The 27,761-nt window shown below is 35.3% G+C and overlaps 1 protein-coding gene across 2 annotated transcripts in view; it reads right to left on the bottom strand.

Moving 5' to 3' along the window:
• Slc9b2 (solute carrier family 9 member B2) overlaps positions 1–27,761 on the bottom strand; it is a 56,958-nt gene that overhangs the window by 12,268 nt on the left and 16,929 nt on the right. The window contains exons 4-10 of one of the 2 annotated variants that reach the window (XR_007110466.1): positions 26,226–26,396; positions 24,027–24,169; positions 22,998–23,125; positions 21,684–21,859; positions 18,953–19,059; positions 10,864–11,013; positions 3,604–3,678 (exon numbers count right to left, since the gene is read on the bottom strand). Coding sequence is in view for 1 of the 2 variants with exons in the window: in XM_047566110.1 (XP_047422066.1) it covers positions 3,570–3,678; positions 10,864–11,013; positions 18,953–19,059; positions 21,684–21,859; positions 22,998–23,125; positions 24,027–24,169; positions 26,226–26,396 (984 nt within the window). In the remaining variant the exon portion in view is untranslated. Of the gene's footprint in view, positions 1–3,569; positions 3,679–10,863; positions 11,014–18,952; positions 19,060–21,683; positions 21,860–22,997; positions 23,126–24,026; positions 24,170–26,225; positions 26,397–27,761 lie in introns of both variants that reach the window. The other variant, XM_047566110.1, reaches the window with a different exon arrangement.

Below are 27,761 nucleotides of genomic sequence, written 5' to 3'. Positions count from 1 at the left end.
AGACAAACCCACATAAGTACAGTTACTCATACTAGAAAAAAGTGCCAAAAACATACAATGAAGAAAAGATAGCCTGTTCAACAAATGGTGCTAGCAAAACTGGAAATCCATATGTAGTAAAATGAAATTAAACTCCTATTTCTCACTCTGTACAAAACTCAACTCAAAATGGATCAAGGATCTAGGAATTAGACCTGAAACCCTTCACCAGACAGAAGAAAAAGTAGGTCCAAATCTTCATCATGTTGGCTTAGGATCAGACTTCTTAACAAGACCTCCATAGCACAGAAATAAAAGCAAGAATCAATAAATGGGATGGATTCGAACTAAAAAACTTCTTCTCAGCAAAGGAAACAATAAATAATGTGAAAAGAGAGCTTACAGAGTGGGAGAAAATCTTTTCTACACACACTTCAGACAGAGTACTACTCTCCAAAATTTATAAAGAACTTAAAAAACTTTACACCAAAAATGCAAGAACCCAATCAATAAATGGGCTAAGGAACTGGACAGACACTTTACAGAAGATATTCGAGTGACCAACAAATATATGACAAAGTGCTCACCATCTCTAGTAATTAGAGAATGGCAAATTAAAACCACCCTAAGATTTCATCTAACTCCAATTAGAATGGCTGTTATCAAGAACACAAGCAATGATAAGTGTTGGCATGGATGTGGAGAAAAAGGCACACTCAGACATTGCTGGTGGAGTTGCAAATTGGTGCAGTCACTCTGGAAAGTAGTATGGAGATTCCTCAAAAGACTTGGAATGGACCCACCATTTGACCCAGCTATCCCACTCCTCAGTTTATAAAGAGCATACTACAGTGATACAGTCACATCAAGGTTCATAGCTGCTCAATTCACAATAGCTAGATTTTGGAACCAACCTAAATGCCCTTCAATTGATGAATGGACAAAGAAACTGTGGTATATATACACAATGGAATATTACTGAGCTATAAAGAAGAATAAAATTATGGCATTTCCTGGTAAAAGGATGGAGTTGGAGAATATCATGCTAAGTGAAATAAGCCAATCCCCAAAAACCAAAGACCAAATGTTTTCTCTGATAAGTGGATGATGATACATAATGGGGAGGTGGGGCAAGAAAAGAATGGAGGAACTTTGGATGACATAGAGGAAAATGACCTGGGAGCGGGTGGAGGAAGGAAAGATAGTAGACTGAGACAGACAGTACTATCCTATGTATATGTATGATTACATGAATGGTGTATATCTACATTGTGTACAACCGTAGAAATGAAAAGTTATACCCCATTTGTGTACAATGAATCAAAATGCAGTCTGTAAAAATAAAAATTTAAATTATAAAAAAACAAATTAATTCAACATATTTGAATTTTTACAAAAATAAATGTTATCTTCCTTATACTTTTATAGTAAGATTCACACTTTCTTTCGCTTTTTTAACAAGAATTTATTAAATGGTATCATGCATGACAAGCTTTAATCTAGGTACTGGGGACACAAAAATGTATCGTGTACAAACTTTGCTTTTATGAGCCTCAAAATTAGAGGAAGATTGAAACATAAATATCTAATTAATATATTCTATATGATAAATGAAGGATAAACAAACTGGTAAGTGTTCATAGAAGCAGAAAAATAATATTTTCATCAAATTAACTGAGAACTCTTTGCAGATTTAAAAATTAGGGGTGACATTAAAAATAGTCAGCAGCCAGCATGAAGGGAATGAGCCAATCAGATGGAGCTATAGGCAGCTAGTATTTTTGACAAAGAGTCATAAGAGTTTCATAAAGAAACCATATTCCAAATTCACAACAGATTCTCCTGCAAGTTCAGAAAGGATATGCTATTTTTTCAAGCACAAAGGTTAGATATCACAGGAAGATCTTTTCTGAACCTGCCATATGGTTTCTTTATGAAAAGTTTTTGTGGCTCTTTGTTGAAGCATATTTCTCTCGGGTATTCAAAAGTGTCTATTGCTGGGGCTAGATTGTGGCTCCGTGATAGAGCGCTTGCCTGTCATGTGTGAGACCCTGTGTTCGATCCTTAGCACTGCATATAAATAAAAAAATGGAATAAATAAAGACTCATTGACAACTAAAAAGTATTTTTAAAGAAAGCATCTGTTGCCTGCTGCATAAGATACAAAAGATTTGATTTTGGAATGACATAGTTTATAATTGATGTCACTGGTGTAAGAAAGATCAAAGAATTGATAAAGGAATGGAAAACTTGGGTAGAAACTTTGATGAAGAGCAATGTTTAAGCTACACGTATTATAAATGAGGACTCAAAGGACTCTGGAAAATAGCAGAATTCAATTTAAGAGTGTTTTAAAGAGGCACAGCACCAAATGCTTCTAAGAAATCAAGTAAAAGATTAGACTTAACAATGAAATCTTTCTGAGATCACAGTTGGTTATGTGATGGGGTGGAAGCTAGACAGAAATGTACTGAGAAAGGGAATAGAATTTAAATAGAATGTAATTACCTCTGAAAAGTTTGGGAAAAAGAAATAATGTTGATAGGTAATGGGCAAGATAAATGAAGAGAGAATACATATATTTATAATTTTCAATACATTTTTTCCATATATGCATTATTTTAAGTTGAGGTAAAGTACACATAATGTTTACCAACTTGACCATTTTTAAGTGCGCAGGTGTAGTAGCATTAAATACATTCATACTATTGTGCAGTCAGTCTTCAAGGACATTTTCACCTTGCAAAACTTGAAAACTTAAAAAACCTATACTCATTTCCCCCTACCCCCAACCCCCTGATAACCACAATTCTACCTTCTTCTCTATGAATCTGACTCCTCTGGGTATCTTATGTAAGTGGAGTCGTATAGTATTAATCTTCTTGTTACCCCCTTATTTCACTTAGCCTAGGTCCTTAAGGTTCATCCATGTTGTAGCATATGTCAGAATGGAAGGCTGTCTTTTTAAGATGAGAGAGATTAGAGATTGCTTAAATTCTAAAGAGGAGAAAACTGTAACAAGGATATTTGAAGATGCGTGACAAAAAAGGGAAGAATCTATATTTGCAATTCAGAAGGAGGTAGCAAGGGAGGTAGCTCCTAGTATGTATGGGAGAATATCATGATGAGGAAAAGAGGAAAGAATGAGTATATACACACATTGCTGTGTGTGAATCGATGTTTTTTTTAATTGCTTGAGTGAATAAAAGAATGAATGAATGACAAACATTTCTATTCCATGGATACACATTATAGAACTAACTAGTTATCTTTAAAATTCGAGCCCTTAATCAGAATATGGCTAGATGAACATTCCTATCCTTCAACAAAGAATTTTAACACCTGAATTTTCTGGATAGGAGTCAGCAGTGTTTCTTTTCTTTACAAGGAATAGCATTAAAGGTATAGAATTTACTGTCTTAGATTAACAAGCAGTATTTTCTAACCTACCACTCTAAAAGACTTAGATCATAATTAACTTTTCATGTAATTGTGACAGTGGGAACCACTGAACACATAACCACTGAGGACATTTCTCCTGAATATAAAAAGATCTGACTTTAGCATAAGAACCACTTTGAAATTCTTACCAACAGTTTCTGCTCTGAGAGATGCAATAGATACCTCTGCTCCAATCAGTCCAAAAAGAAGTGGCTGAAAAATGTCCCAGGCAACTGCAATTATCTTTTCAACCTCTGCCTAAAAGAAAACAAACAGAACACATGCATTTTTGTTATGTGAAGCTAAAAATGTCAAGACTTTAACTAATTTGAATCAAAATCACTTGACCTGAGATAGGCTTTCTTTTCTTATTTTTTTTTTTTTTAATTTTGTGGTGCTAGAGATCAAACTCAGGGCCTCTTGCGTGCTAAGAAAGACTCAATCACTGAGCTGCATGCCCAGTCCAAGACAGGTTTTATTTCTATGATGACCATAAACAAAGGATTAGCTAAGAACAGAGAAAACAAGTGCATGAAGATATTTCTAACACAGAAGAGTAAATGGCCAAAAAACTTAAGATGCTAAAATTCAGAAATCAGAGAAACACAAATTAAAATGATATGACTTTTGGGGTGTGAGAGAGAGGACCCAGCACATCAGAAAAAAATACTAAAAAGTTTTCATAATGTCAAGTACTTGTGAGATTGTAAGGAAACACTAACTGGTAGGAGAGCAAGTTGATAAGCTTTTTTATGGAAAAGAAATTAGTATCTGTTAACATTAAGAATTTATATTGAACAGATATTCTTTTCAGTTAACTAATAAGAATCTATATTTTTGGATGATATTTTATGCTGTTATATCTCTTTAAGAATCTGTAATTCCTTATTGAGTAAATTACAGAGAAAGATTACATTGTTTCTTTTTCTCCTTCATTTTTATTATTTCTGGTATGTTTATTAGGCTGAAGATTCTGTTAGTTTAAAATTGTTGAAAGTATGTTAGAGTTTGATTGATTTAACGGTTCTATGGTGATAAAATGCAAAAATTTATATTTTTATATTATAAGGAAAGTGATAAACTTAGGTTCAAATCTATCACCATTAATTGCAAGTAGCCTACATATCAGCACCTTATTTGTAAAATGATAGATTATATTAAGATCCTTTATTGTTTAATGACAAAAATTAGCTTTGTCAAAACTGGGGTCCATTTGCTAGCCTTCCACATAACTTTAATTTTTATCCTAATTTAGTTTTTGAGTATATCATAATGAAAGCTTAGACTGTAGTTGATAATCATAGTAATAAAGAACAAGAATAAACGCTATTTAAGTTGCTTAGTTTTCTTTGTTGCTGTGACTAATTGTGAGGGGAGTCTTCAAATAGATTTCATACATTCAGGACATCAATAAAAGTGGAAGAACTAAAGAGTTTATCAAATAATTTCTATTTCTAACAGTAGACAAAAAATCACAATTTGTTTTTTGATTATGACACTTTAGTTGACACTGGACATGGACTTATATACTGTAAAAATTAAAAATGGGGAGAAAAGTCACATCTTCTTGTGGCTTTTACATAAGGTCAAAACTAAAATGAAATTTTTAATAAATAAAATGGATTCATCAAATAGGCAATTTACAGAAGAAGTTAAGACCATAGCAATGAAGACTATTATCTGTTGAAAATTAAGACCACTTTATACATCTGTATGTACCATTAGTAAGAATTTTCAAAAATGTAAATCACAATCAAGGATGGAGAAAAGAAGAAAGTTAAGAGAAATGGAGATTTCTTCATGAGTTAGGTATCTATTTGAGTTGATAGTTCTCAGATAATTTATCAATTAAAAAAATCCAAAGTATATGAAGAAAAGAAAACCTCATAATTATAACGGTTGTCAAAAGAAGCACTGATTTTGAAAACATAGATGAAAGAGGGGTTTAAAACGGTGACTGTATTTAAATGACACAATTGATTATTATTGGGGAAACCAAGCAGAAATACATGATGTTGTGTCAGAAAAATACACACACAAACACAATTATAAAATATTTTAGTTTCTTGAAGTATCACAACTCGAGGAACTGCTATCTTCTAGTAATTTGCCAAAATAATAAAAACAAAGAGAAAGAGGAGAGGCACCAGATGTATGTTCTCCAGGCCTTTTAGAAAACATGAAGTTGTTACTTTGGTCACATTTCTGGGAATGTACAAGAAGGATGATATTGCAGACATCAAGGGAATGGGTTTTGTTCAAAAAGGAATGCCCCGCAAATGTTACCAAGGCAAAACTAGGAGTCTACAAGCTACCTAGCGTGCTGTTGGTGTTGTAAACAAGCAAGCTAAGGTCGAGATTTTGCCAAGAGATTTAACGTGTATATTGAGCATTATCAACTCAAGATAACTTTTTGAGATCATGCATGAAGGAAAATGATTAGAAGAAGGAAGAGGAGGTAGCTGGATTCAACTGAAGCACAAGCCCGTACTGCCTAGAGAAGCACACTTTGTGAGAACCAGTTAAAAGAAGCCTGAGTTTCTGGGAACTATTTCCCATAAATTCATGGTGTGAGAGCTGTTAAACAAACAAACAATCAAACAAACAGCAACACAAAAAGACTCTTTGGACTGTAAAATATTTTTCTTAATTTTGCGTGGAAGTGTGGAGAGTTCTTTCCCCTAAAGAAATATTTAAAGCAAAAGAAAAGAAAAAGAAAGCATAACAACTCAACAGCAATATTGCTAGAATACTACAGAATTTACAAGAGTATTATTTCCATTTTCCTACATACTAGTTACAACGATTTTTTTAGACATTATTTTTGTCTTCATTTTATAGTTGAAAAAACGAGTATTAAAGAAGGCAAATAACTTGCTTGGGATTATACAGGTAGAGGGTAGTAGAACTGGAATTAGAATCCCAATCTCCATAGCTTAAATCTTACACACTTTTAGTATGTCATGCTGCTTTGGCAGAAGTTAACAGAAATAACTGGGCTATAATTTACTGAGTATTCTATGAGTATGTGCTAAGTGCTCTGTAGAGGATTTCACTCATTCCTCTACTCTATGAAGTTGTTGCTATATCACTCCCCATTTTAGAGAAAAGGAAATGAAGCTGAAGAAGTTAGATAATTTGTACCTGGTCATACAGTAGTAAACTACAGTGTCGAGATTAGCCTTAGAAATCTCAACTCTTAGACTATGCTATCCTATTGAACCAGGGAGAAAAGAATCCCAATTCTGGACTCATTGATTTGATGGCTTCAGAAGTAGGAACTTATCTTAAGTCCTAAGTTAGAAAAGACATGGAGAGTAACTATTGGCACATTCCTGATTCAATAAACATTAGTTTTCTTTCCTTTTTTTAAGGAACCATTTTGACATACACAAACGGCCTGTTTTCATCCAGGCTCTGCCACTTACTAGCTGTTTCACCTTAGGCAATCTATTTAATATTAATCCTTGGTGTACTCATTTGTAAAATGAGTCTCGTATCTACCTTTCAAGGTTATTAATATGAATAAGTGAGGCATCTTTAAGGAAATTAAAATTATGAGAGAAAAGCTCATAATAAGATGTTGATCGGTCTGATGACATGAAAATAGAAGATCTGAGTCCTGAACAAGATAAAAAAGGCACAAAATGTTAATATCATATATTTAGATGTGTTATGTGAGCACATATATCAATAGCTGAATAATCAACACTTTGCACTTGAGACATATAGATTCTCAAGCCCATCATACTCTACCTATATTTTAAACTGGCAAAGTTGTAATGAGATAGGTATCTCATTATTACTCGTAGAAAAGTAAACAAGTACAATTCTAGAAAGCAGAAATTAACAAACAAAAAAGACCTATCAATGAAAAAGGGAAAAAATACAAATGGCTAACTGTATTTTAAAGAAGATTCAATTTCATCGTTAATAAAAGAAGTTTAAAAGAAAACAAGACACTATTTTTTACCCATCAGTGTGGCTGAAGATCAAAACCAATAATATTTTAAGCTAGTGTTTCCACATACTAGCAGTATCAGCCAACTTCAAGAATTACTAAGGGGCTGGGGTTGTGGCTCAGTGGTAGAGTGCTCACGGAGCATGTGTAAGGCATTGGGTTCGATTCTCAGCTACAACTAAAAAAATTTAAAAAAAAAATTGCCAGGGCTGGGGAGATAGCTCAGTCGGTAGAGTGCTTGTCTTGCAAGCACAAGGCCCTGGGTTCGATCCCCAGCACCCCCCAAAAAAAAAAATTGCCTATAGACATTTCATTTACCAGGTAGAGTCATTATTTTTATATTTATCTATTGAAGAGAAACTTCCTGCTATAAACCGAGTACTTATATCATCCCTTATTTTTCTATAACTTCACTTTCTTTGTGGGTAGAGGCAAGGTTATAGGATGAAGGGGTCGGTGCTGCCTCCTTGCTTCTCTCTAAGGACTCACTGCTTTCTGTCTACCATGCCAGCCTGGGCTGCTGATTAATGAACCCTGCTCTAGGAAGCTCTCACCCACTCCTTTGCAGAATAGCATATGATCTTGTCAAGTTTGAATCTATTTTTAAAAAAAGTATCTGGAAATTAAAATAAATAAATGGCAACAGTAAATTTTCATAATACATATTGAGAAAATATTGTTAAAGTTTTTGAAAATAAGAAAAACTGAAATAACTTTATTAAAATGAAAAAAACATTCATGTTATTGTTTCTTTGCTGAGAAGAAGCTTTTTAGTTTAAATCCAACCCATTTATTGATTCTTTTTTTAAATATAATTTTGTTTTATTTTTTTTATGTGGTGCTGAGGATCAAACCTAGTGCCACACACATGCTAGGCAAGTGCTCTACCACTGAGCCACAATCCCAGCTCCCCATTTATTGATTCTTGATTTTATTTCTTGTACTTTAGGAGTCTTGTTAAGGAAGTCTGGTCCTAAGCTGACATGATGAAGAATTTGGCCTACATTTTCTTCTGTTAGGCGTAGGATCTTTGGTCTCATTTCTAGATCCTTGTTCTACTTTGAGTTGAGTTTTGTGCAGGGTGAGAGATGGGGATTTAATTTCATTTTTCTGCATATGGATTTCCAGTTTTCCCAGCACCATTTGTTGAAGAAGCTATCTTTTCTCCAATGTATGTTTTTGGCACCTTTGTCTAGTATGAGATAACTGTATTTATGGGGGTTTGTCTCTGCCTCTTCTATTCTGTACCATTGGTTTACCTGTCTATTTTGGTGCTAATATCATGCTGCTGCTCTGTAGTATAGTTTAAGATCTGATATTGTGATGCCTCCTATCAATAATGTGAAGAGAGATGCTACAGAGTGGGAGAAAATCTTTACCACATGCACATTAAATTGAGCATAATCTTCAGGATATATAAAGAACTCAAAAACCTGAATACCAAAAAAAAGTAACCCAATCAATAAATAAGCTAAGGAACTGAGCAGACACTTCACAGAAGATATATAATTGATCAATAAATATATGAAAAAATGATCAACGTCTCTAGTAATTAGAGAAATGCAAATCAAAATCACTCTAATATTTCATCTCACTCCAGTTAGAATGGCAATGATCAAGAGTACAAACAACAATAAGTGTTGACAAGGATGTGGGGGAAAAGGTACACTCATACATTGCTGGTGGGACTGTGCAAATTAGTGCAACCACTCTGGAAAGCAGTATGGAGATTCCTTAGAAAACTTGGAATGGAACCACCATTTGACCCAGCTATCCCACTTCTTGGTCTATACCCAAAGGACTTAAAATCAGCATACTACAGCCACATCAATATTTATAACAGCTCAGTTCCCAATAGCTAAGCTATGGAACCAACCTAGATGCCCTTCAATTGATGAATGGATGAAGAAACTGTAGTATACATACACAAGGGAATATTGCTTAGCCTTAAAAAAGATTAAAATTATGGCATTTGCAGATAAATTGATGGAGTTGGAGAATATCATGCTAAGCAAAATAAGCCAAACCCCCAAAACCAACGGCTAAATGTTTTCTCTGATATGTGGATACTGATCCATGATGGGGGGCCGGTGGCCACGGAAGAATGGAAGAACTTTAGATGGGGCAGAGGGGAGGAGGGAAGGGGGAAGGCATGGAGGTGGGAAAGAGATGTTGGAATGAGATGGACATCATTACCCTAGGTACATATATGAACACATGAATGGTATGACTTTACATTATGTACAATCAGAGAAATGAAAAGTTGTGTTCCATTCATGTACAAGGAATAGAAATGCATTCTGCTGTCATATATAACTAAATAGACAAATAAAAATAATAAAATGAGAAAAACCCTTTTGAAAAACTGGCTAGTAATTTCGTGAAAAGATGATTACAAATCAAATAAGAAGTGACATAAATTTTTTACCGATCAGATTTCTGAAGACTAAAAATTACTCAAATAAGAAAAGCAGATCCTCTTATATACCATTGTTGGGAATGTAAATCTATACAACCTTTTAATGTGGCAAATTGATATTCTCAAAGTATAATTGTGCATACTCTTTCCAAGAGCAATCCCATTTCTAAAAATTTATCCTATAGAGAAACTCAAAGATATATTGTATTTTGTTGATTTTAAGACATTTTTAAATTTCTGAAATTAGAATGTTTTGGTATAGCTTAATTGGCAGTTTTTTTTCTTTCTTTCTTGGTAGCATGTAAAATAATGTTGTTTCAAGAATTGGTAATGTCTTAGGGTTTAGGAAATATGGTATGTATAAGGATATTTTACAGAAGCACTGTTTATCTAGGCATAAAACTAGAATAACCTAAATATATTTTAGTAAGAGACGGGTTAAATAAAGTATAATCTAGTCAGGTAGTGTAATACTCTCCAGTCATTAAAAAATAATAATAAGGAAGAAAGGAGTCTGATATGGTAGCCCATGCTTACAATCCTAGCTACACAGGAGGCCAAGACAGGAGGATCACAAGTTCAAGGCCAGCCTGGACAATTTAGTGTGCAACCCTGTCTCAAAATAAAAAACAAAAAAGGGGTTGGGGATGTAGGCCAGTGGCAGACCACCGCCCTAGCATGCATAAGGTTCTAGATTCAATTCCTAGTACCACAACATGTAATAAAAGTAAAATAAATAGAATAAGGAAGACATCAGGATAGTATAACTATGATATATTTTAAGTAAGAGGGCAAAAAGGATGTGCATGCATGCACTGGGTGTACATTTGTTTATGTACAGAAAATAACTTTTGTGATTAAAATTTTTATTTTTATTCTTTTTTATTTTTGTGGTGCTGGGAATCGAACCCATGGCCTTATGCTTGCAAGGCAAGCACTTTACCAACTGAGCTATCTCCCCAGCCCTAAAATTTTTATTAATTTAATGTTAAGAAAGTATCTGAAAAGAAAAATATTACTCTGGCCCAAATCTGCCATTAGCAGGACTTAAAATGGTATTCACCTTTTTGTTGCTCCATCCCATGCCTGCAAGGAAAGCCATGACCAATGTGCACAGTCCTCCTGATCCAGGAAAACCAAAGTACACACTGCTGAACACAGCTAGCACAGAGGACCCCAAAACAAGGAATGTCCTCTTCCACACGAGCTTGCCCTTTAAGAGAAAAATGCTGATTAGCTCAATTATTTCAAATAACTGATTCTTAATTATAAAATTTTCCATAGACACAATGTAGAGGGAAATAAAAATGCCCAATTCAGTGTACAACATTTATTTTATCTTCCTTAACAAGCAGAATTACCAATGTAAGATTCTCATTTAGGAATGTCAATTCTTTTCCTCTGCAGTAATCAATGCAGAATTTCACAAGGTTTAAAAGAGTGGCACCGAAAGAACACAGGCTGTGGAGCCAGAAAGAACAGGCTAAAAGTCACTTTTTTACATCATTGGCTTAACCTCTCTAAGTTGTTTCCTCCTCTCTAAAAGCATTTACATCAACAGGGTTTTTGTGAAGGTTAAAGATACAACTTTATTATTTTCAGTCTCTCTCTCTTTTTTTTTCCTTCAGTCATAATTTTTAATTTCAACAAGTCTCCAGTTGAAAAAACATATTCCTTTCTCAAAAAAAAATTCTCCTTTTTTTAAAATTTATTTTATTGTACACAAATGGGATACATACTGTTTCTCTGTACATGAAATAAAGGCATACAATTTGTGTAGTCATTCTTTTACATAGGATAATAGTGTTGGATTCATTCTGTTATTTTTTCCTTCCCCCCCACCCCTCCCACCCCTCTTTTCCCTCTATACAGTCCCTCCTTCCTCCATTCTTACCTCCCTCTCACCCCCCACTATGTGTCATCATCTGCTCATCAGCAAGATCATTCGTCCTTTGGTTTTTTGAGATTGGCTTATCTCACTTAGCATGATATTCTCCAATTTCATCCATTTGCCTGCAAATGCCATAATTTTACCATTATTAATGGCTGAGTAATATTTCATTGTATGTATATACCACAGTTTCTTTATCCATTCATCTAGGGCATCTAGGTTGGTTCCACAATCTGGCTATTATGAATTGAGCAGCTATGAACATTGATGTGGCTGTATCTCTGTAGTATGCTGATTTAAGTCCTTTGGGTATAGGCCAAGGAGTGGGATAGCTGGGTCAAATGGTGGTTCCATACCAAATTTTCTAAGGAATTTCCACATTGCTTTCCAGAGTGGCTGCACTAATTTGCATCCCCATCACCAATGTATGAGTGTACCTTTTCCCCCACATCCTCGCCAACACCTATTGTTGCTTGTATTCTTGATAATTGCCATTCTAATTGGGTTGAGATAGAATCTTAGGGTGGTTTTGATTTGCATTTCTCTTATTACTAGAGATGTTGAACATTTTTTCATATATCTGTTGATTGCTTGTAGATCTTCTTCTGTGAAGTGTCTGTTCATTTCCTTAGCCCATTTGTTGATTGGGTTATTTGTATTCTTGGTGTACTGTTTTTTGAGTTCTTTATAGATTCTGGAGATTAGTGCTCTATCTGAAGTATGATTGGCAAAGATTTTCTCCCACTCTGTAGACTCTTTCTTCACATTGCTGATAGTTTCCTTTGCTGAGAGAAAGCTTTTAAGTTTGAATCTATCCCAGTTGTTGATCCTTGCTTTTATTTCTTGGGCTATGGGAATCCTGTTGAGGAAGTCTGATCCTAAGCCGACATGTTGAAGCTCTGGACCTACTTTTTCTTCTATAAGATGCAGGGATTCTGGTCTGATTCCAAGGTCCTTGATCCATCTTGAGTTGAGTTTCGTGCATGGTGAGAGATAGGGGTTTAGTTTCATTCTGCTGCATATGGATTTCCAGTTTTCCCAGCACCATTTGTTGAAGAGGCTATCTTTTCTCCATTGCATATTTTTGGCCTCTTTGTCTAGGATGAGAAAATTGTATTTTATTGGGTTTGTGTCCATGTCCTCTATTCTGTACCCTTATCTACCTGTCTATTTTGGTATCAATACCATGTCATTTTTGTTACTATTACTTTGTAGTATAATTGAAGTTCTGGTATTGTGATACCCCTGCTTCACTCTTCCTGCTAAGGATTGCTTTAGCTATTCTGGGTTTCTTATTCCAGATGATGAATTTCATGATTGCTTGCTCTTTTTCTGTAAGGTCCATCATTGGGATTTTAATTGGAATTGCATTGAATCTGTATAGCATTTTTGGTAGTATGGCCATTTTGACAATATTAATTCTGCCTATCAAAGAACATGGGAGATCTTTCCATCTTCTAAGGTTTTCTTTAATTTCTTTCTTTGTGTTCTGTAGTTCTCATTGTAGAGGTCTTTCACCTCTTTTGTTAGTTTGATTCACAAGTATTTTATTTTTTTCGATTCTATTGTGAATGGGGTAGTTTTCCTAATTTCTCTTTCTGAAGAGTCATCACTTATGTATAAAAATGCATTAGATTTATGAGCATTAATCTTATAACCTGCTACTTTACTGAATTCACTTATGAGTTCTAAAAGTTTTCTGGCGGAATTTCCTGGTTCCTCTAAGTATATAACCATGTCATCAGCAAATAGGGATAGTTTGAGTTCTTCTTTTCCTATTCGTATCCCTTTAATTTCTTTGGTCTGTCTAATTGCTCTGGCTAGAGTTTCAAGGACAATGTTGAATAGAAGTGGTGAAAGAGGGCATCCCTGCCTTGTTCCAGTTTTTAGGGGGAATGCTTTCAGTTTTTCACCATTTAGAATGATATTAGCCATGGGCTTAGCATAGATAGCCTTTACAATGTTAAGGAATGTTCCCACTCTCCCAATTTTTTCTAGTGTTTTGAGCATGAAGGGATGCTGTATTTTATCAGATGCTTTTTCTGCATCTATTGCAATAATCATGTGATTCTTGACTTTAAGTCTATTGATATGGTGGATTACATTTATTGATTTCCAGATGTTGAACCAACCTTGCATCCCTGGGATAAAACCCACTTGATTGTGGTGCACTATCTTTTTAATATATTTTTGTATACGAGTTGCTAAAATTTTGTTGAGAATTTTTGCGTTGATGTTCATTAAGGATATTGGTCTGAAATTTTCTTTCCTCGATGTGTTCTCTGTCTGGTTTAGGTATCAGGGTAATATTGGCTTCATAGAATGAGTTTGGGAGGGTTCCCTCCTCTTCTATTTCATGAAATACTTTGAAAAGTGTTGGAATGAGCTCTTCTTTAAAGGTTTTGTAGAACTCAGCTGAGAACCCATCTGGTCCAGGACTTTTCTTTGTTGGTAGACTTTTGATGACCTCTTCTATTTCATTACTTGAAATTGGTCTATTTAAATTGTGTATGTCCTCCTGATTCAGTTTAGGTAATTCATATTTCTCTAGAAACCTACTGATATCTTTGAGATTTTCTATTTTTTTGGAGTAGAGATTTTCAAAATAGCTTCTGTTTATGTTTTGTATTTCACTCGTGTCTGTAGTGATACTTCCTTGTTCATTCTGAATTTTAGTAATTTGAGTTTTCTCTCTCCTCTTTGTTAGTGTGGCTATGGGTTTGTCAATTTTGTTTATTTTTTCAAAGAACCAACTATTTATTTTGTTAATTGTTTCTTTTGTTTCAATTTCCTTGATTTCAGCTCTGATTTTAACTATTTCCTGTCTTCTACTACTTTTGGTGTTGCTCTGTTCTTCTTTTTCTAGGGCTTTGAGCTATAGTGTTAGTTGTTTATTTGTTGATTTTTCCTTCTTTTATTGAATGTGCTCCATGAAATAAATTTTCCTCTAAGTACTGCTTTCATAGTGTCCCAGAGATTTTAATATGATGTATCTTTGTTCTCGTTTACCTCTAAGAATTTTATTTCCCTCCTGATGTCTTCTGTTATCCATTCATCATATAATATTATTTAATCTCCAGGTGTTGGAGTAGTTTCTGTTTTTCACTCTGTCATTTATTTCTAATTTCAATCCATTATGATCTGATAGAATACAAAGTAGTATCTCTATCTTCTTGTATTTGCTAACAGTAGCTTTGTGGCATAATATATGGTCTATTTTAGAGAAGGATCCATGTGCTGCTGAGAAGAAACTGTATTCGCTCTTGGTTGGATGGTATATTCTATATATATTCGTTAAGTCTAAATTATTGATTGTGTTATTGAGATCTATAGTTTCTTTGTTCAATTTTTGTTTGGAAGATCTGTCCAGTGGTGAGAGAGGTGTGTTAAAATCACCTAATATTATTATGTTGTGGTCTGTTTGATTTCTGAAATTGAGAAGGATTTGTTGACGTACATGGATGAGCCAATGTATGGGGCATAGATGTTTATTATTGTTATGTCTTGCTGATTTATACTTCCCTTAAGCAGTATGAAATGTCCTTCTTTATCCCTTCTGACTAACTTTGGCTCGAAGTCTACATTATCTGAAATGTAATGGATACTCCAGCTTTTTTGCTGAGTCCATGTGCATGGTATGTTTTTCCCCATCCTTTCACCTTTAGTCTGTGGGTATCTCTTTCTATGAGATGAGTCTCTTGCAGGCAGCAAATTGTTGGATCTTCCTTTTTAATCCAATCTGCCAGCCTATGTCTTTTGATTGAGAAGTTCAGGCCATTAACATTCAGGGTTATTATTGATATATGATTGTATTCCTGGTCATTTGGCTCATTTTTGTTTTTGTTTTTGTTTTTTTTTTTTTTGACATGTCTTGGTTTCTCCTTTATTTGACTATTCCTTTAGGATAGTTCCTCCCTTTGCTGATTTGCATAGTTGTTTTTCATTTCTTCCTCATGGAATATTTTGCTGAGAATGTTCTGTAATGCTGGTTTTCTTTTTTGTAAATTCTTTTAGCTTTTGTTTATCATGGAAGGATTTTATTTTGTCGTCAAATCTGAAGGTAAGTTTTACTGGGTATAAGATTCTTGGTTGGCATCCGTTTTCTTTCAGGGCTTGGAAAATGTTGTTCCAGGCCCTTCTAGCTTTTAGGGTCTGGATTGAAAATCTGCTGATATCGTATTGGTTTCCCCCTGAATGTAATTTGATTCTTTTCTCTCACAGCCTTTAAAATTGTTTTTATTTTGTATGTTAGGTATTTTCACTATAATGTGCCTTGGTGTGGGTCTGTTGTAATTTTGTGTATTTGGTGTCCTATAAGCCTCTTGGACTTGATTTTCCATTTCATTCTTCAGATTTGGGAAATTTTCTGATATTATTTCATTGAATAGATTGTTCATTCCTTTGGTTTGTTTCTCTAAGCCTTCCTCAATCCCAATAATTCTTAAATTTGGTCTTTTCATGATATCCCATAATTCTTGTAGATTCTGTTCATGATTTCTTACCATCTTCTCTGTTTGTTCAACTTTGTTTTCAAGATTAAATATTTTGTCTTCAATATCTGAGATTCTGTCTTCCAGGTGTTCTAACCTATTGGTTATGCTTTCTATGGAGTTTTTAATTTGATCTGTTGTTTCCTTCATTTCAAGGATTACTGTTTGGTTTTTTTTCAATATCTCTAACTCTTTATTGAAATGATCTTTTGCTTCTTGTATTTGCTCTTTTAACTGTTGATTGGTGTGATCATTCAATGCCTGCATTTGCTCTTTCATTTCATTGTTTGCTTCTCTGATCATTTTAATTATGTACATTCTGAACTCCCTTCTGTGATTTCTTCTGCCATGCTGTCATTGGATTTTATTGATGTAACATCCAGATTTGTTTGGGACATTTTCTTCCCTTGTTTTCTCATATTGCTCAGATATCAGTGGGCTGCTGAGATGTTGCAGATTTCCTCTATCGACTTACAGTGTCCATGAAGATTTCTAGTATATCCCCTCTTAGCCTTCAGTAGCTTGAAGTCTTGGAGGAAGTTGATAATGCAGTGCTCCACAAGGAAGCTGCCTCTCTAGGGGTGGTGGCCTTCAGGTTGGGTATATTCCCTGCTAGTGGGCAGAGGCGCCTCCACTTGTTGACCAATGGTCATCCAAAGGGGAACTAGGCTGTGGGCTGTTTGTGGGAACTAGGCAAGGCCTGTTTGGGCCTGTGTCTCTGGTTTTATCGTCCTTGTGGGAAAACCTCACCCGGCGTGGAAGACTCACCCGGTGGGGACGTCTCTCTGGTCAGCTCCCCTCCTAGAGGTTCCCCTCAATCCACAACTACCGCCTGGGCTGGGCAGCCCTCTTCTGCAATGTTCCCAGGGACCTGGACCTGCCTCCTGGGCCTGGGAGCCTCGCCCTGCGCCAACGTGTCTCCTTAGGCCGCCTCTCCTCAGAGAAGCTGCCTGCAGTCCTGGAGCCTTCGCTCTGCCCCAAGCATCACTCTGTGAGGCTCCTCCACCGAGAAGCCACCTAGGGTCCTGGGACCGAGCTCTGTGCCTAATCGTCTGACTGTGCAGCTCCTCTCCGAGCAGCCGCCTGGGGTCCTGGGGAAGTCGCTCCGAGTCTAAGCGAATCGCTGCATGCCTCCTCCTTCGAGCAGCCGCCTTAGTCTTTCTCTTTAATTGGATGCTTCTTTGGTTTTTCCTTTAAAAATTCTTGAATACCAACACTCTTTAAGAGCCTACAGACTGAGAGCAGTTGTTTGTTCTTGTTCCTTTCCAAATTTCTTGGTCACTTTAGAAAGCAGTTCTTTAAAAGTGATTGACTTGGAGGCATGCATGCTCTGGGGGTAGATTACATAAGGTCTCTCCCAGCTTCACTATTTTCTAACTACATGACCTTGTTCAAGTCACTTATCTTCCTAAGCCTTAATTCCCTTTTAAGTTAAGAGCTCATATTAATAGTACTGTCTTTATGGATTATTTTGTGGACTGCACTAGATCAGCACTTCCCTACAGAATGTTCAGCGATGACAGAAATGTTCTGTCTACCCATCTATAAAAATGATGTATATCTGCTACAGTCATAAGTATCTACTGGCTGCCATATTGAACACAGCCCCTAGATGATTTACTATGTCATTTTATGCACAGTAAGAAACAAAAGTAAGCTATCATTTTTCTTTTTATTTTACTGTGCAATTAGAATAATCTTATAAGGAGCTAGAGATGTCATTCAGTGATAGAGCAATTGCCTAGCATGCACAAGGCCCTGGGTTTATTCCCCAGTACCACACAAAATAAAAAAAAAAGAAGAAAACCATAATTTTCTGCATTCATTAAATTTTTTACACAAGTTTTTCCTTGAAGGTTTTGAAGCACAATAAAAATTTAAATCAATATATACTCTGATATGGTACTGGGGATTGAACCTGGGCACTTTACCACTGACCTACATCCCCAGGACTTTTTATTTTTTATTTCTGAGACAGGGTCTTGCTAAGTTGCTTGGAGCCTCGATAAATTGCTGAGGCTGGCTTTGAACTTGCAACCTTCATGCCTCAATCTCCAGAGCTGCTGGGATTACAGGTGTGTGCCATTGTGCCTGGCATGTGCTGCCATGTCTAGCATTACTTTTCTTAAAGTTCTTTACAGTTAAGTTTCTGATTCTATTCAAAATACTCTGAAATTTCAGAATAATGCCAATTTATAGAAAGAAAACATTTTCATATGTTTATTAACCCAAAGAGATTTAAGTTGATAAAGGAAAGTAAACCTTTTTTCTTATTAGGAAATCATTGCGTATGTTCAGGAATCTACTTAAAAACAAATGTTTTACTGTATTATAATGAGATGTTAAAAGTCTTATCTATTTGAAAATATTAGAATCTACGGTATTTTGATACTAAAAAAGAGGGTCAAGAAAAGCCATCACACCTTAATTTAGTTGAGTATTATGGAACTTTTAAAAAAAGGGCATATCCTATTATTTTGGAATTGATATTATTTATCTTATGGTGAAATTCAAAATGTATATAATGTAAAATATACATATTTTATATATTTATATAAAATGTAAATATAATCCAGGACTGCATTAAAATCTCATATATTTTAGTCTTCTCCATAAATTTCACTAATAGTACAGACATAGCAGGAAGTGATTTTAAAAAGGGTAACCATTTTATGAAACATGTCCCTCATATCCACTTTAAAGGAAGTGTTCTAAAGTGTTTTTCTAGTGATGTTTTAGAGCACAACGTTCCTACAGATTAATTCTTTCACCTGGTCATTGCTTGGAAAGTACCGAATAAAAAATCCAAGAAGAGATCCAGTTGCCACACCAAGTACCACCTCCAAGACACCTCTGAGGACATTAAAAACTGTGGATCCTGAAAAACACATAGAAAGAAAAACTCCAGACAGAACCCTAAATCCATAAACACACAGCTTTAGTCTACGATCACCAACATAAAGCACCTAAATACGTGGGAGGAGATTCTTACAAGCATTTCCTACTCTCTACATTCTCAAATCTATTGACTTTAAATGTCTAATAAAATGGGTCTATAGAGTAAGCATATTATTTGGGAACCAACTTCAAAACAAGCATAAGGTATGATTTACGCACTCCTTTGTATGTTTACTTTAATAAAAGTCTACTTAAAGGACCTGACAAATGATGAAAAATTCAATTCATGACTCAGACCTACCTTGTTCGATGACATTATATGTATAGGCTAGGGGATAAACGGATCTAGTTAAGTTTTTAAATTACTACTTAAACGCTTGATTTAAACAAAAATTAACAAATAGACATTGATTTCAGTAGCTGTGATTTGAACTTAAGGATCTAATATGAACTGGAGATGTAGCTCTGTGGTAGCATGCTTGCCTGATGTGTGTGAATCCCCAGGTTTAACCCCCCAATAGTGCAGTGGAGGAAAGAAGAATCTACCATTAAAATCAAGAATTGTCTTCTTTTTCTCAAATGCTTTCTCTAAAAAGAAATGTGAAATTATTTTTGAAATTTCCCTTAGAAGGCTCTTTGTTGCTTAACTTCTTTGAAATATTGTAATAAAGCAGTAAATAGAACCTACATGTCTCCCCTCACAGCAAATAGGACTTTGGAAACTAATTTTTTCAAAAAAATCTTTGTTAGTGGGCTGGGACTGGGGCTCAATGGCAGAGCACTTGCCTAGCATCACATAAAAATAAAGCAATAAAATAAAGGCATGCTGTCCATCTACAACTACAAAATTTTTTTATACAGAAAATTATATTAAAATTGTTCTACATATCAAGCAATTCTTCAAGACTGCCCCCCAAAAAAACACAATGTACTGATTATTGTGGTTTCTTATTATTATGGCAATCACTTTTCTTATTTAAAAATAATTCCCTTTGAAATAATTTTATTTAGCTAGTGTAACTCCCTGCTAGGTAAATGGTGTACCTGTCTAAAACCTTTACTATGGTAGGTGCATTGTGCTCAAGTTGTTACAGTAAATAATTTATTCTAAATGAAAATGATGTACCATATATCACAGAATAATTATTGCAGATTTTATGCCAATTTTTTTTTTTTTTTACAAAAAAGTGGGGTGCAATCATTACACAAAGCTTTTTTGGTTTTTTCTTAATTGTGCTGGTATTACTTAAAAATCACTTATTACTAAACTGTCTTTAATGCATGATTAGGATGCATGGAATACTCATGAATCTATGTGGTGACAGTCATGTGGTGGCAACCATGATATAGTGAAATACAGTAGATAAAGTTTCAGTTTTTTGTATAATAAGGTTGTTTAAAAAAAACGCTGCCTCAAAATTAAAAAAAATAAAAAGGGCTGGGAATGTGGCTCAGTCATTATGTACCCCTGGGTTCAATCACTGGTATCACTACCACCACCACCAAGAAATTATTGGGCATCTCCCCTGAAATTTCAAAATCAGTAACCTAGCAGGATTCACATCCAAAAGGTCTGAGGACCAAATTTAGGGGGTAAGGCAGAGTAACATGACAGAATCAGCTTAGAAGGTTTTCAAGACTGAGAACTGTTGTTTTAAAGGCATATACCAGGAAAACAGCCAGAACATTCACCTGCATAGGTTCAGGAGAGTTAAAATGAAGACATGAATGTCAATCGGAGCTGGTAAGTAAAAAGAAAATTTTTAATTTTTAAGGTTCTTGAACAAGAAAGTAACATTATGAAAATGATATTTTAAAAAGACGATGTAATTTACCAGGGACTGATAAGGCTGACTCTGGAGCAATGAGAAAGGGCGAGGTCCTAGATAATCAGTATGAATCCTTCATAATCATAAAATGGAAAGATAACTATAGGGATTGAAGAGAATGAGAACAGCAAATTTTCAAAAAAGAGTTTCCACTGAAGAATTCGGAGCTAAACTTAGGCTATAATTACACTTTGTCAATAATAAGAAGTTGCAAATTTTATTTTCCAATTTTTGTGAAAAATTAAAAAAGAAACAAACTTGTGCTATGTCAAAAGATAATAAAAGAGCTGAATCTCTTCTCAACCTTTTGTCTAAGATTGACTGTAGTATTTGTCAACATTTTAGTAAAGGTATTGAATAACAGTGGGGGGGCAATGCCTTCAGTTTCTCTTTTATTACTACTTGAAACAAAATGCATCCATTTCAGATACTTATTCAGTATTAGTATGATACCTTTTAAAATCATTGCTTTTATTTTCTTTTGTGTGAAATCTCAAGAATTAAGCTTTCTTAGAGCTCTCCAAGCAGAAGCTGAGCCCTTCCTTCTTTAAACGGTACACTCGCATCCCCCATGCCTGTGCTTGCTGCTTGCTCCTTGAGCAGTCTGTATCTAGATGGAAGAAGTAAATAAAGATATTTCTGTCCTTCCTTAGGTTCAGGAATCCCCCCCTTGCTTTCCCTATTTTTAATTTGTCTTATGCAAATATGCTATGCTTCCAGCAGTTTAACCTGTCTCTCAAGAATGAAAGACCAGCATGTAAACAGATTCATTTACCTGTGGAAAAGGCCATGCCCAAGCACGTGTTGAAGCCAGTGATGGCCAGAATGTCATCAAAGCTGCCGGCAGCCATGAGTAAGGTCGGGACCCCCTTCTCAACACCATAGCCTCCTGCCTGCAAAAGGAGCATGGACGGCACCACCACGGCTGGAGACACGGCTCCTAGGACAAAACTAAGCACAGGGTGCTTCAGACGCATGTGACCATGTTGTACTCATTTTTATTACTTAAAAAAATGACAACAACCTCTACTGCTTTAAAAGTCAGATTTTGGACAGCAATCATCTCAAATGACAGAGAAACACTATACACATGAAAGTTCTACAGAACATGGTTTTTCAAAGTAAGTATACCCATGAACAACCTGTTTGGAACTATTTAGGTTGCCTAAAATAAACATTTATGAATGGTGTAGACGTTCTCATTGGGCTAGGTCCTGGGGAAGCTGCCTTTTTAAAAACAAAACGTTCATGTTAAGAGGTCTGAAAAATGGCCATGGTTGTTCTGAACTGGTACCCAAAGATGCCGGGCCTTCAATTAGAGCTTGGTATGTAAATTAAGGCAACAGATTCAAAGGAGAAGGCCACAATGACAGTGACAGTGATCTTAATAATAGCAGCAGTTGTAATACTGGAGAGCATTTTATGTGCCCAGCACTACTTTGAGCATTTTACATATATTAACTAATTTAATCCTCATAACAGCCCTATGAGATTGATAACAGCCTACCTTCATTTTACAAGTGAGAAATTGAAGCACAGACAGACTACATAATTTGTCAAAGATCACACACTGGAAAAACCACAGAGCTGGAATTGGATTCCAAGTAGCAGAGCTCCAGAATCTTAACCATGAGAAGAATTTCCTCCTTCTATCCTACCTTTTAGCACTAAATTCCTACTAAGTACTTCTTTATTTATTTGCTTCTCATGGCATTAGAAATAAAACACTGCTGGTGGAAGAAAAACTGTGGCCGGTGTTGATCATGAGTGCTGTGTTTATCGTCCTTTGTTCAAGACTCTGGGGTGAGATACAGCATCTCTCTCACAAGTCTACAATCAGGTGTAGACAAAAGACCACACCTTCTTCAATAGTGTGACTTTTGTAATCACCGTAAAAGTTAGTGCCTACAAAGACACAGACCATAGTTTGAAGTTAGATTATTTAGATGATATTGGATTATCTATGTTGCATTTTCTGGGGTCCTTAAGAAAATGCTATTATGCATTCTCTTGTATGGGATCAGAGAAAGTCCTGAGTGTTCTTGCATATTTTCATACAACAACAACAACAACAACAAAAACCCATTACCCCAGTATAAATCCCCATTGCCATGGTAAACCCATTAGGAAGTGGGCAAGAAGAGCAGATGTGCATGCCTCCACAAGACAGGGACCCATGGACAGTCGTACGCACACACCCTTCAACTTCTTCAGGGCCTGGAATATAAAAGTAGGCATACTAATATCATCCTCTGAAGACATGCAGAGACATGATCCTAAATGCTTTCTCTTCAGGATTCAGACTGTGTCTGGACCATCACAAATTTCCCAGGTAATTAGTTTAAACAAACATTTTAGTACTCTAAGTATTTTAGAGATGACTTATGTAATCCTCACAGTAACCCTATGAGATAGGTAACAGTATTATCCACATTTTAAAAATGTCCTCATCTCTAAAGGCACGAGTCAAAGTCATTTTTTCAAAGGTCATGAAATTGGTGAGTGGTGGTGCCAGGTGTGTACCCAAGCAGGTGGCTTCTAAAGTGAGTGCTCATAATCCACACACTAGCTAAGTTAACCTTCTCAGTATTCATTTTACTTATAGTCTGAGGTGCAGAAAGAAGCCATGGTGAAGAGATTTATCCCCTAAGAACATTCACTTCTGCATGCCAAAATATATATGAAAAATGCATTAAGAAAAAGCATATTTGAGATACATTCAATATACTAAGCAGTTTCCTGAATCAGTATAATTAGTCCTACACACTTATAAAGGGTTTTGCACACCAAAAATATATTGTTCCCCCTCCCATCATTATTTATTACTATGGCCTATGAATCTGTAGAGAAAAGGAGAGCTTTTATTCTTGTGTTGCCACCATACATAGTAACTCCACCTTTCTTCAAGAAAGAATATGAGAACATATTCTGGGTTCCTGTGAGGCATAAGGTCTTACCTGCAAAACAGCTCTGCATGAAATAAATTCTATTTTCTTCTGGAGAATGTCATATGAAGTATCTGCTGCATTTCAGTGATTAGAAGTTCAATGATTCTAAAGATAAGGAATATTAGAGGAACAAAGTTCCTGTTCAATAATTACAAATTTATATTTCATACCTTTGAATCCAGACCAAGGCCAGCACGAACTAGTATGATAGCCAGGGCAATGCTTCTCAGAGAGGAGGACCACTTGTGCTTGATCTGTACATTGTCACTGATGACTGGAATATTTCTGAGGAGAAATCCAGCAAGCAGCATGCCTTGAATGGAGAAGTCACATAAGATGAATCCGTTTTCAAATATAAGACATTATTTTTCAGCATTTTACATGTGAAAGAGACTACTATATAACCTTATATTCAGTCCTTAGATAAAATTGTTAAACTTTTATTTAAAAAATTAAAATTATATAATGAGTTAGAAGAGCAAAGACTCTAATATGCACATAAAAAGTAAGATTAAAATAATTACTATTTCTCAAATAATTGAAGATAAGAAGGAGAAAAAAGATGCAGCTTTTGACTAGAGACCATAATCAAATCCCAAATATAAAACGTTTCAGTACAATGTCAGCTCAGTCATCCCTTTGTGTGCAAACAGCAAACAGTTCCTGAAATTACTTGCTATGTCAGTTTACCTGAAATATCAGTAAGTACTTACTTACTTGGTTTCTATTTCACTTCACACCAAATAACTTAATAAAAAACACATCACTCACTTTGCAAAGGCTTTAGGAATTATACTGAACTGAACACTGCCCTGTCAGTTAGCTGGTGGTTCTTCTATCAGTTATTCATTCAATATGTACCGGTTGCCTTTAGTACTTCAGACACAATTATGGGTACTAGGAATATAATGGACAAGGAGCAGGAACCATACCTCAACAAGCTTTCAGCCTGTAGGGGAACAAGACAAACCAACAACCCCAATATCATGAAAGCACCAGTGGGTGTTGTATGCACTGAGATAAGAAGGGTGAGCAAAGAGGTCCAGGGAAGGGGAAGGGACTGGGAGAGTTTAAAGTGCCTGGAAGAGACACTAGTTTACTCAAAGGTGTAAGAAAAAACAGCATATTCTGGGAACTTCACATAGTTGCAAGTAACTGGAGTCACTTGTGGGGGAATTCTCCCTCATTGATGCCACCTGCCCAAAGGGCAAAGATTTCTCTGAGACAGACTGTAAGTCTTCTATCCACTATTCTCCAGCAGCACCCGTTTCTCCTCCTGTCCTTATAAGCACCACACTTTGCATGACTAAATAAATTAAATAAAGTTAGGATTTTTTATGAGAACAAATTATACCTACATTTTTTGTGACTCACTATAGATACCATTATGCAAAAATGCATCATTTCTAGGCAACTCTCATTATTGCCATTTTATCTAGAAGAAAATCTGAGTTCAGAATTCTCCAGTCATGGTCTTTCTAGAATGTTTATTGGGTAACAGTGTGAAAGACCTATAGTATCTGTTTTTAAAAGAAATAATGGTAAGAGTAATACGCACATGGTAAAATTAAAACATTACCAACAAACATAAAGTGGTAGTACGTCCCCCACCCTGAACTGTAGCCTTCCCTTTTCGCTCCCCAGTAAATTCTCACAGAACACTTTTAATCACTGCTTGTCAAATTCCTTTATCCATAACCAAGAATGGTTCCAGTTCAACCAAGATTGGATAAAATCAGACTAAAAAATGCTAGCCTACTATGTGATTTCACAAAGAAGTCACATCCCTGGTGAGTGTAGTGACATCATGAATATTGGTTGATACTTTGATTTATGTTAATGAGTAAGACAAAAAGGCAACAATGGAAATATATGTCAAAATATCACTTTGTCAACAAGGTGAGAGGCTTCCAGTACAAGCCCTGATTTGTGGTCTGTACTTGTTTCTGTGTTACACACACTTGCAACACAGACAAATTTTAAGCTACCAACATGTCACTGAGCACAGAGGTGGGAAGAAAATGAATTAAGACACACCATTAGATGGTATTTCCTTAATCTTAAGAACACAGGTATGGGGAAGCACAGTAAAATAATTTGGAAGGTATCAGTTTTGAATACTGATGCTCTTACTCTTTAATGTGTGTTATTTAATTGTGATTTTATATAAGTTTTAAAAATCACCATGTTTTAACATCTGACACATGCACACACACACACAAAAAAACTCCTTAAAATTTACCAACTGGTTTTGGGCTCCAGCACAGCAAACACAGAAATATTTCATTCCTTTATTTCCCAAAGCTTTCCAAACTAGAATTATGAAAATATGATTTACTGGAAGATAATGGGAAGTATTTAGCACTTACCAAGAAGAGGAGGAAGAGGAGGCAGTGTTGGTAATTTAATGAGCCTGAAGAGTTTACCTCCAACGATGGTACAATAGAATAGCATTATAATTCCAAATAAGTTGCCTCCAGGAAGACATTCACTGCCAGTAATTGACCAAACTACAGCCCACAGAAGAACCACCATGGTAACTGAAATAAATCAGGAAAATTTGTTTCTATACATAGGTTTTGATATAATCTAAAATAATTTTCAAAAATAAATGCTGCATATACAAACCTTTAGAGTCATGTGTAAATTATAAAGAATATCAGTAATACGAGCAACTGGATAATTTCCAACCATTTTTAAGAAGCAGGATATTACCAATACCTTGAATCCACCTATGTGGCCCTCTCCAATTCCATCCATCTCTGCACATTGCCAGAAGGACCCATTGTCTGGGGAATTTTGTTTTAACCATTCCCTTGTTTTTTTTTTTTTTTTTTTTTTTTTTAGTAATTTTATCACAAATACACAAGCAGTTAATATTAAAAAGAATAAAATCACTATTTTTACCCTCTTCATGGGAATATGAAATACTTAAACTCCAATTTTACTTCTGTGGTTCTGCCTTGAATTAAACACTACCATTATTTCTTTTTTTACAATCTATATGGGTTTATAATTATCCACATACTTGCCTTTCTTAAAAAAAAAAATCATCATTATAGCATCTCAAGTCTTCCATCTGGGACAATTATCCTTATACCTGAACTATTTTATTTAGTAAATACATTTCCATTAGAATGTGAAATATGTTTCCAGTTTGAATACAGGTGTTTCATAAATTACATACTTTACATACTAAAAATAGAAAGGCTTGTGAGAAAAATGGGGTTAGGACAAACCACTCAAAACTTGAAACTTATAACCTAACCAATTAACAAAAATAAACACAATCCTAACAAAAGTAATAGCACAGATAAATCTCCACTGACATTTGTATCCCACACAGGCGCTCTATTCTTTGCACACTTCCTACTTCAAGATGTAGATTCTTGAGGATAGTTCCTTTAAATACAAAGCAATTCTATCAAAATCTGTTCTTATGGTCCTCTCCATCAATCAAAAATTTTTTTAACTGAGGGAAATTTGTTGGAAGAATCTTCATCTACTTTCTTCACTTATTTAGTTAGTTGCCTTAAAAGCTTAATGTTGTGGAACATTAAAAGTTCCTGATGCCCCTATGAACTCTATGAAAGTAAGGCACTTCTACAGGGATTTCAGCTTTTATAAGGTCCTCATGTGAAGGAGGTTTAATTTTTAATTGTGAGAATATATATACCAGATCTTTTTCTTTTTCTCACCTTGCTTCATTTGCTATTGCTTAATGATACAAAATATTAATATGTGAGAAAAAATTTTGCACAAAAATGCAAATTCCATATTACACTGACAGGATTCCCTATTTACCAGTGCATCTGAGCTAATTCATGGTGTTCTGTATCAGAACATGCTCTATTTCTTATGAGGGTCCTTGGTAGTAAATTGTTAGTTTTGTTGTCTGACATTCT

The sequence above is a fragment of the Sciurus carolinensis genome, chromosome 10 (assembly GCF_902686445.1).
Source record: "Sciurus carolinensis chromosome 10, mSciCar1.2, whole genome shotgun sequence".
NCBI classification, from domain to species: domain Eukaryota; kingdom Metazoa; phylum Chordata; class Mammalia; order Rodentia; family Sciuridae; genus Sciurus; species Sciurus carolinensis.
The sequence above is the reverse complement of the archived record's forward strand: the minus strand, read 5'-3'. Positions and strand labels throughout refer to the sequence as shown.